This window comes from Marmota flaviventris, chromosome 18, assembly GCF_047511675.1.
Source record: "Marmota flaviventris isolate mMarFla1 chromosome 18, mMarFla1.hap1, whole genome shotgun sequence".
Lineage (NCBI taxonomy): Eukaryota > Metazoa > Chordata > Mammalia > Rodentia > Sciuridae > Marmota > Marmota flaviventris.
In genome coordinates this window covers 49,637,475-49,648,505 of record NC_092515.1, presented here as the reverse complement: position 1 = coordinate 49,648,505, position 11,031 = coordinate 49,637,475, and the positions used below count along the sequence as shown (strand labels likewise).

Sequence of the window (11,031 nt, the reverse complement as noted above, 5' to 3'; positions counted from 1 at the left end):
CTTGTGTTCTTGTAACTTACAGTCTTAACTTGTTAAAAGTGAGATTTGGACGGTCATTAGTCTATAACAGGGACTAGGTACTGCAGACATTTTTTAAAGCAAAATTAGAAACAGCTACCTAACACATATCAGCCATTTTAAGATATTGCCATTTCACATTTTCCAAGGGAGGGGGACTATTAATTCCACGGAGAGTAATATCCACATGAGCATGGTATTGAAGCCAGATTGGGAGACTTCTTTTCCGTTAAGAGAAAAAGCCTCTCAGAAAGAGCTTCAGTTCTCTGACTCAATCCTCTCTCAATGTAATTTAGGCACCTAGATTCCCTGATGCAAAGGGCTTACCAACACCAAGTTTTGTCTTATTTTCTTGTTAAAAATTTATCTGTAGAAGAATTTGAATTGTAGGCACCTTCCCCTCAAAAGCTGAAGCAGCAAAACCTCTCTGTGAAACTGGTTCCATTTAAAACATCTCAATGTGACCTTAAAATAATTATAGCTTAGAAAGGCAGATATGGCTTTAGTTCTGAACAATTCTTACCCTGTGCCTTTTCATGGTGTGGGAGAGAAATCTGTGACTGTGTGCCAAGAAGACATACTGAGACAGAAAGCAACTGCTTCTTTAGGAACACCCAAAAGAAGGGTCCAATGCCTGGATAAAGATCTGGGTTACAGATGGTGACAGTACCTGTTGGGCACAAAGGTTGCAGCACTGTCCAGAGAATCAGCGTTCCTCTCTGAACATTAGGGATGCTCATGCCAGTTGTAGAACCCTGGGATTCTGAGTGAATAGTCACTGCTTCTTGAATATCTGCTGCAGGAACTGAGAAGAAATATTTGGTTGACAATGGCTATCTAGGGCCTATAGAAAAGGGTTTCAGAGTTTAACTCTTGACAAAGAAACAATCCCTGTTGACCAAAGGCAGATGATACCCACCTTGCAGGGACATGGCCAGCCTATGATGTCATCCAAGCCCAGCTGCTAGAGCTTTGCAAATTACTTCTTAGTTGTGGTGATAAATTAGAGATGAATGAAAGGGCTTTGGGCCACATCTTGGATGTGAGTCCTCATTAATGAATTAAAGACATTTTAAGTCCTCATTAATGAATTAAAGACATTATAATACAGGGTTTATTTTATTTTTTAAATAATAAGACTGAACTGTCTCTCGCATGCGGGAATTACTAATGCTACTGCTATTGTCCAAACTATGTGTGTCCCAAATTCTACTCTAAAAGATATACAGAAAAGCCCTTTGGGAGACCAGGCAAATGTAATCAATCATCCCTTAATTTAACTTACTGTTTTCATCCTTGAGATACAAACACTAGATCCAGTTCCCAGTTCAGCAAAGTTGAACCTACCTCTCTCCTGGCCACCAGCAAAGCCTCTTTGCTTCATTTGTGCCAAGTGCATAAAAATTTCACGTAAACATTAAAAGTTTATATGAATTAAAAATATAGTTGAGTTGGGCATGGTGATATACCCTCATAATCTCAGCTACTGTGGAGGCTGAGGCAGGAGGATCTCTAGTTCAAGGCCAGCTTGGGCAACATGTAGTGAGATCCCTTCTCAAAAAAAAAAAAAAAAAAAAAAATCCAGCTGTTACTAGGGCTCTTTGGAGCCAAGAATTCTCTAAGAAGACAGGCTTACATCTTCCTTGGACCAATGAAAATGTGTCATGGCCCAAACTTCTGGCACTTTTGAGTGCTAGGAGATGCAAAACAAAGAAAAAACCAGTTTGTACACATGCTTGTGTAATCTCAGCAATAGTACTCCCTGCACATAAAACCTCAAGATATTGTTCAAATTTACACTCCACCAGCTGTCAACCCCCTGCTCTCTCATACACACACACTTGTGTGAGCATACACATGCATACACACACATACACACACATACATACACACACATACATACACAATCTGGGAACAGAGTCAAGGACTTTTGCTCATATTTTTTTAATGTATCACAATGAGCAGGAAACATACTTGATGAAATATTTTCAAAGGAGTATATTCAATTACCATCTACAATCAACTTAACTATGACAACAAAGTTTTTGTGACAAATTTCTTTTTTTCAGTTTGAAAGTTCCATGTGGTTCTGTTTGTTAGTCTCCATGTATTTTGGTACAGTTCAAGATCAGCATTGTTACAGTAACAAAAAAGCTAACAAGACTACATTATAGAAAAACACCAAGAACATCATTTTTGGTTTCACTTGCTCTATTTTTTTTTTGTTTTTTGTTTTTTTTTTGTTTTGTTTTTGTTTTTTTGTACATTGCAAAGGCTGTTCATATACCTCTTCACCTCAGGGTCATGTTCATTTAAGCTTTCTTTCCTACCCAAACTTGCCCCCCTCCCCCCTGAAGAAAGTAAACAAACAAACAAAAAAACTAGTCAAAGCTTTGTTTCACAGTGGGCAGTATCTCAGCGCCAACAAACAACCAACTCAATTTATGCTTCTATTTAAAATGTTTTAATTTAATTTATTATTTAAAAAAAATATATGTCCATGAACATCAAGTGCACTGGCTTGGGTCACTGCCTCTCTCTCCTGCAACTTCCTGCCATGCCTGAAAAACTCAGGTTTACACATGCCGTCTGTTTTACTTTATTTTCAATTGTGTAAAACTTTGGCCACATTCATCTCTTTAAATAGCATTTAATTAAAAAAAAAAAACTTCCTAGACGTATTAACTCTTCTGTGTGTGTGTGTGTATATATATATTGTGTATGTGTGTATTTTCCTTTTAAGTTTCTTTTTGGAAGGATGGAGAAAGGATGGATGAAATCACTCCCATTCTGTGCATCAAGAGCTGGTGCTATGACCCAATGTGTCTGGCACCAACCCACACTGTGGAGTATTTGAGAAAAACCAAAAACAAACAACAAAAACAAACAAACAAACAAACAAACAAAAAACCAACCAACAACAACCAAAAAGCGAAGTGCCAATGGAGATTATGAACTAATTTAAAAAGTGAGTTTGGATATCCTACGCAGCTACCCACTATACAGCAGACAGGAATAGATTCCCCGAGTGAGATGGATCCAAACAGTTGAGCGTTGTAGTGAATTCATGCTTTGTAAATGCTACAGGTCATAGCCACTGATGATGTCAGCCCACAAACATGTGACCAGCTCATGTTTGACTTCGACTTTGCACCCTCATTGACTGCTTTGCTACTTCTGGGTTAGTGCTGAGAATTACTTCTGTTTTGAATGAACATACATGTGGGCGGTACAGTTGTAGAGGAAAGCATTAAGTGTGCAACCCACTCCAGGTTGAAACAATCATATACCCCTCAGAGGAATACTGGTGGGTGGAAGCATGCTTAGCCAATCTACCCAACCACCTTATTTGTTGCCAAACACACCCACAGGTCAAGGCATGGCATAACAAAACACTGACAGTCACTCTGCCTCACAGAGGGAGGATGGCATAGTAGGAAAAAAAAAAAAAACCCACAAAAAACAAAAAACCCAACCACCCATAATTAAAACCATTAGGGAAGGGTAGCAAAATTACAAAGGAAGTTAAAGTTGAGGGGGGAGGGAAAGGGACAGAAATTGCACTATTACCAAGCAATATCATTTTTAAAAACAGTTTTTAGAGAAAACCTAGCAGAATTTGACAGGTAAAGCTAGTGTTAATTGTTAACTGGTGTCACATAAAGAACCAAAAACAAAAACAATTTTTTTTCTATGATACAGACACAGAGTAACATACAACAGTTAAATGGCAAAAAATATATATATATATATTTCATAGAGTTACAAACAAGATAAAATAATGAAAAAACAACGAAAAAACTGTACAACTTTAAAATTTAAAAATGTTCATCTCAAACACAGGGAGAAATACAAGAATTCTTGTTAAAGGAAATAGCTTGTTAAAACAGTAAATGTTTTGCGTACTTGTTTTTGACACCTTATGCTACAACTGGATACTGATATGAATAGTTACGATGGTATTCTTTAGAATTTCTACTTAAAAAAATTAAAAAGGAATTTGCACTGTGCATCAGCCTAGTTAGAAGTATGTACAACAGTTCAGATCTACTCTTTCATTTAACTAAAAACAAATTCATAAAAATAGTCCCGGCTAAAAAAGAAAAAAAGAAAAAAGAAATCCATTTTCAGATCTTGGAATGCTCCAGTCTTTTGCAAAGTCGATGAGTGGCTTCAGCACTGGGGAAAGAAGCCTGAAAGGTGACCAATGGAACCTGTATTCACAGTCTTCAAAGTTCCCTTTTGAAACATAAGGAGGAGAATGAAGGGGAAAAGGACTTCACACTTTGGGGGCAAGGGGGAGATTGTGTCTGTTGATGTTTGGCTACGAAAGTGAAACAGCAAAGCATCTATTTGTCTCCAAAATCTACGTTTTAGCAGCACAAAGTTTTCCTTTCAAAGTTCAGACCGTTTTCAAGATTAAAAAAGGGGATGTGTAGCATTGTGTTGTGTTACAAGATTGTGGATACTAACATAAACACAGGTGCCTCACGTACGGTTTCCTCTTCTGCTCTCTGTACATTGCTATCTGCTTCTTCGTTGGCTGCGCTCTGGAACACTCGCCGCTCAGACTGCCTAACACAAGGACAAAACTTTGAAGTAAAAAATGTGTCTTTTGGTATATGGAATTGTCATTAACAGTTGCCTCTCTGCTTGCAGAAGAGGCACCTAACAACCTGGGAATCTTTTGTTTTACTCTTTCTTTTATTAAACTAAGTCTTGTTTGTTTAAATCAGAAACAAATTCTCAAGTAACAAGAACCCTTTCCCTCTTTTCTGCATCAGCAGTGAAAGGGTGTGTCTTTGGATTTTATTTAAAGCATGAAATTTCTTTTTCTGAGAGAGGAAAGAAAAAACACAAATACAAAACCAAAAACCAAACCCCTAACCAAAACTTTTCTTTTCTTTTTTTTTTTTTTAATTAAAAAAGTACACAACCCAATTACACAAACTGAAACAAATGCCTTAGTTTAGGAAAAGAATATTTGAAGCATCTACCAAACAAGGAGGAAAAGAAGGGGGTACAAGAGAAAAGCCAAAGGAAGGATAAATAAAAAATAAATGTACAAGGCTACAGACAAAGGTAACTAGAATTATATGCCTTTAAAAAGTTTCAACTCCCCAACCAAAAATAATCTGTGAGGATCCTAATGACCCCTAGAATCCTTTGAAATTCTTTCTTTAGTTTTATAAAATAATTCTGCAGCTACCCTCTAAGAAATGAAGGCAGCTACCTTAAGTGGGAGATTATAGGATGGGAGTTGGGAGGAGGAAAGACAAAAGTGGAGTTAAGGGACAAAGGGGAGAAAAGCTTAGGCGAATCAACGGATTGTAATCTATCTGCTAGGGATGAACAAGACGACATCAAATGAGGAGCTGTCAGCTGGACCATACAAAAAGCTAAATGTACACAAAAGGTTTTTTTCCTTTTAAATCTACCATACTGCTTCAGTTCATTTCCAATGCAACAATCTACTCAACACCAAAAATGGTCATATCTATCATAAATACAGAAAGTCAGTTTTTTAAAACTTATTTTTTAAGCTACAAGTCCTCAACACTCTTTTTGTGTGGGGTTTTTTTTTTTGTTTTTTTTCTGAAAGTGGGAGTGCTTAACTTTTCCCCTTGAAATTGGCTTCAGCAGAAAAGCTATCCTTAAAAATCCCCAGAAAGCTAAAGCAGTTCACATTGTTTTTCTCAAATACTTTCTGCCTGTTTTTAAATTAACAAAACAAAACAAAACAAAAACAAAACAAAATCTTTTCTGGAACAAAAAAAAAAAAAAAAACTGAAAAAATAATATATATAAAACAATGATTCTGAAAACAGAACAAAGTGTGAGCGATTGACCTGAGAATAAAAAGACATTACATTTCTTTTTTTCTTTTTAGCAAGCCATTGGTATCTGAATGCTAAGATAGCAAGAAATCTAAAACTGCAACAAGGTGGACTGCTTTCCCATACAGTGCATGCCGGGCTCCTCTGTGCTCTCAAGGTGGGGCGTTTATTGAAAAGGGGCAAATATACAAGGGGTTTAAGCTCCAAAGACATAGGGGAGGCCCTGCGGACTTCTGTTTCCCAGACCAATAGTACCTTCAAAAGGACACAATGGAACAGGGTTAGGGGTGTTTTTGTTTTTAATATTAAAAGAAAAAAGACAAGAATGTAAAATCACCGGCATAGATAGGTATATGGGAAAACAACCCACGCTTTTTCTTTTTTTTCCTTTTTTTTTGTTTTTTTTTTTTTGTGTGTTTTTTTGTTTTTTTTGGTTAGAAGCTTTGGAATTGCAGTCAGTCTATTTTTGAAATTGGTTTGTTATTAATTTTTTTTATTTAAATTCATTTGTTTGTATTGTTCATCTTCAAAGCTTACAATCTGAAGGTGTCCGTTCCTACACTGGTCAGACCACTGTCCTTGGGGCAGCTGGGGTCTTTGGGACCCTCCACCGGGCTCGCCGGTCCGTCGGACTTTTGGCTGAGATCCGTGTCAGACTCCTCCGAATAGTCGTCTGTTGGCATCGAGGGCTGAACCCCTGAGGTGCTGCATGAACTTGAGGTAACCGTTGAAGATGAGGAGAGAGGAGGAAAAGAAGGGGGCTTCGCGGCCGAAGCCCGGGCGACCACCGGCGGCCAAGCCTTCCTGGGGGCGTGGGGGGAAGCGGGCGGGGGCGCGGGGGCCGACGGGGGCGGGGGGCTGTCGTTTGAGTGAGCGGCAGACTGCGAGGTAGATGCGGTGCTAGGATCGGGGAAGCAGGCAGAGTGAGGTAATAAACTAGGGTGCTCTTTGGCGTTTCTTGCTGCTCTCGTGATTGTTCTGTGTTTGTGCAAGGCCGACTCGAGATGTTGACTCAGAGCTTCCTCCCCACAGAGCGCGCTCTCGCACGCCAGGCAGTGGTACGAGCCGCCGCCGCCGCCACCGCCGCCGCCGCCGCCACCGCCACCGCTCCCGGTGGGGACGTGAAGCACCATCTCTTGCAGGTTCACCACAGACTGGCCGAAGAAGCAGAGGGACTTCAGGTGGCTCCTCGCCGCCTCCTCGTCGCCGAAGCCCGCCTGGCACTTGCGGCAGACCAACTTGTACTGCACCTTTGGAACAATGAAGGGGTCGTAGAGGGAGTCCGCACTTTTGCTTTCTGCTTCTGGCTCTTCGGGGGGTTTCGGCAGGAGGGGGGACACCTCGCGGGGGGCATTTTTCTGCTCTTCTGGTTTGGGGGATTCTTTGGCAGGGTCTTTGTCTGGGGAAGCAGCCCCCTGGGGGACTGGGGTTTGGCTTGCTTTGGGCTGCTGCTGCTGCTGCTGCTGCACTTTTTGCTGCTGCTGCTGCTGCTGCTGCTGCAGTTGCCGCTGCTGCTGCTGCTGGATCACCTCCTGCAGACTCTGCTGGTATTGCTGGTACTGCTGCAGTAGGGAGCCCGGGGACAGCCCCATCAGGGCCTGCGACAGCGCAGGGCTGTAGGGGAACAGGCCTTCCATGCCATACATAGGCTGCAGGTACCCGCTCTGCAGGGCGCCAGGGATCTGGGGGGCGTAATAAGGAGAAAAGCCTGGTACAAAGTAAGGAAGGAACTGGCTCGTGAGCAGTGCTGTGGGGTCTGAAGTCAAGGCTGCCTGCAGGGCCTGCAGCTGAGCAGGGTCCACTGCATACTCCATGGCGGGCATTGGGGCAGAGAGCGTGGCTGCAGCAGCCGTGGGCGCCTCTCCCTTCTCCTTCTTGGGGGCAGGCAGGGGTTCACCTTTCCCTTTGTGTGCCTTCTCCTTCTCCTTTACTTTCTCACTGTCTTTGTCCTTGCGTTGCTGCTGCGGTGGGAGCTGTGGGGTGGGTGGCAGCTGGGCTGCTGGCGGCGGGGGAGGCTGCTGCACCTGTGGCTGCTGCTGCTGCTGCTGCTGCTGGGGTTGGGGGGGTTGCTGAGGGGCCATCGCCATGGTGGCTTGTGCTGGGGTCGGGGAGCTCAGCGATGCTGAGGACGGTTTATTTGGTAATCCAGATGTGGGGAGGCCAGGGGAAGGAACTGTTGTGCTGGGCAGACCCATCAAGTTCGGTTTAGGAGACGTTAAAGCTAAAAGGAACGGAGACAGAAAGAGAAATAACCAGTCAGTCCAGAGAGGCAAGGCTGAAGCTCAAGACATTTACCTGTGTCAGTGGCACAATCTGAGATGTCAAGGTTTCAGCCTGAAAGATCCTCTCAAAACCAACATTTTCAACAGAATTGTCCCACCAGGCCCAGGATTGGATGGCTGAGCATTTTGATCAGGACCCAGTCCTTTTGATCAGCTCCTGTCCTTCCCCTTTCAGCTAAACAACTTGCAACACCTTCCTACCCAGCATACCACACCCATTAGCTGACACTATCCTTGCCATGCACTTCCAGATACCATTCACTCTGCCCAATGCAATTAGTCTGGAGGCCCCCAAACTAGCTGTTTCCAGCTGGGGCTCATTTGAACCAGGGGCTTTCATCAAAGCACTACAGAAATAGTACAGCCATGAGGCTCCACCAGAAGTTGTCTGGAGAAGGGAGCCAAAGCAAGAATCCTGGCAAAGACCCAAGGCCACAGCAAACAAAACAGGCTCTATACATATCCTTCCTCTCTGACCTCCATTGCTGCAACTGAATGGGTGCTTTAGGAGGCCAGAGAAGAGAACCTTAAGAGTGTGGAGGAGGGGCCTGGGAAGAAATAAACAAACCCACTCAGGGAAAACTGCTCCAGTGCCTTGGCTCTGCTGATGTGCTCCAAGTCTGCTGAATAAGACTACCACCTCTTCCTGCCCCTGTGTGAAGGAAAGCTCAGTGGGGATTCAGGTGCTTGAGGAACCAGTCACAGAAAGAGAAAAGCAGCATCAGAAATAGAAGAAAGTACTGACACTGTCAATTCCCAAGACATCATGGCCAACCCCTGACTACTGTTTATGGGTCTCAGAGGTCTCTAACCCTGTTGGCAGGGACCCACCATCAATCATGCTCAGTCCTCACCATCTACGCTCTGCAAAGAAAGCCTTCACCCAGCCCAGGGCCTCAGTCCTCCTCAACACACACCTGTCACCTAGAGGGTGTGTTTGGTTCCAGGGTGATAGAAGGAGGGCATTGTGGCTGATGGTACACCAAGCCTCAGGCATGTTCAGACAGCTGGGTCATAAGGAAAGGCAGCAAGGGGCAGTGTGCTAGCGGAAGAAACGCTGAGAACAGGCAGGTTGTGGAGTCCAGAGTGCACAGGGAGTGGTCCTCAGAACTCTCCAGATTCACCAGTCTGCACTGCTGCACGGCACACACCCCTTCGTGGATTTTTCACAGCATAATATAAAATTTTACACAAGAATGTAAAATTTAAAAATCTTACAGCTCATTAATATTTAATTGGGACCACTTGCCAGAAAGCTGGGGCAATAGTTCCACAGCATGACACTCTTCGTGAGAAACAAAACAAAACAAACCACTTGCAGCCTAGACCTGGGTGAAGACTATGGTGATATCCAGCAGGAGTGGTACAATGTCCCCTTGACTATCAAAACCCTTAGGTTTCAGATGAAAATAAGGTTGCTTCAAGTCACCAATCCCAGGAAAACATCTGCTAACATTGGATAGAAGAAGGAAGCTTCCCTCAGCATCACATAATGGACTCTTCCAAAACAGCAGAAAGGGAATGCTGAGAGTATGTCATCCAATTTCCTCAATGCATACAAGCAACTGAAACCAGAGAAGTGACTGATTGATTGTACCAGAAAAATTCAAATGCTTGATGGTTAAATTGGCATAAATGAGGCAGAGACAGAAGGGATTATGAATTCTAAATCTGGAACAAGGCTCTTTCTGTCTACCACTAAGCAACGGGCCCACTCCATATTTCAGGTTTGAGGCCAGAGCCAAAAGATCTGTGGGGCAAAGAGGGAATGTCCACAGATCCCCCATTCTCAGAGCTTTAGGCCTTTGAGACAAAGATTCAGGTCAGGAGGCCTTAAATCGACTTTGTATGTGTTCAACCAATTGTCTATGAGGGAGACTCAAAATTTAAGAAACATTTCCTAACCCCTGCTATTTGCCAAGCTTGCACTAGTCAATGCACCTTCACAAAAATTCTTGGTTTTCGGTAAGATCACAACCAAGCAAGGTGCTTCACCACTCTGAGTCTTACTCATGTACCTCTGGAGTCAGACTGACCCTGTGTGGATTATGGCTGACACACACTGGCTGTGCAACCTTGGATCCACTAACTGACCTCTTGGAACCCCAGCTTTCCACAATAGATGGTTCTGGAGATCAAATGAAAGGCCATGTACAAAGAGCTTAGCATTGAGCCTGACATACACTAATTGCTTAATAAACACAAGTTCTTTCCCTCCCATTCCAGATCAGTGCTCTTGAGCTGTGGTACAAGCAGGTGCTGGCAACTGGGGCACATCTGGCTACCCTGACTTATTAAAAGCACAGCTTTCTATCTTGAGTCTACTCAAGCGGTCAGAACCTAAGTAGCACTAAATGTATACCTGTTGACTGACTGGCTCATATTGAGTGTTGTGGAAGGAGCACATAGCACTGGGAGCCCGGAGGCCTGGGTGGGAGCTCTGGCTCCTACCCTAGCTTGCTGAATGGTCTTGACCTCTCTGGGCCTCAGTTTTCTCATCTGTAAAACAAGGGGAATACATCAGACATTCTGGTTCTACTTTTTTTTCCCACATTTTTATGATACGCTGGGCCTTCCTAAGCCCCTGGGCCACAACGATAATTCAGTGCCTGGCACTTTCCATAGCTTGTTTCCTGGCTTCTGTCTGGCAGGCTTAGCAGCATTCTGTGGTGTTACTTGCCAATACACATATGCAATGACTGCTGTGTCTCAATGCTTTCCTTTCTTGTTCTCTTTGGATAAGAAACTGGGACCAGGAATTCAGTACTTTCTTTGTCCTGGTAAAAATGGCCCAAACTGCAAAACTTGGAGTTTATTTGGTCAGAAACTAGGGCTGCAGAGCAGCTTTAACCCCTGGGAATGGGCACATTTTGAAGACAAGGAAGCCCTCTGAG

At 43.3% G+C, this 11,031-nt stretch overlaps 1 protein-coding gene across 4 annotated transcripts in view; it reads right to left on the bottom strand.

The window, feature by feature from the left end:
* Positions 1–1,944: 1,944 nt before the first annotated feature.
* Positions 1,945–11,031, bottom strand: part of Zfhx3 (zinc finger homeobox 3) — a 241,717-nt gene continuing 232,630 nt past the window's right edge. For 3 of the 4 annotated variants that reach the window (XM_071604882.1, XM_027933041.2, XM_071604883.1), the window contains exon 10: positions 1,945–8,076. In XM_071604882.1, coding sequence (XP_071460983.1) covers positions 6,389–8,076 — 1,688 coding nt within the window. In that variant the 3' untranslated portion in view covers positions 1,945–6,388. Of the gene's footprint in view, positions 8,077–10,499; positions 10,637–11,031 lie in introns of all 4 variants that reach the window. The other variant, XR_011705362.1, reaches the window with a different exon arrangement.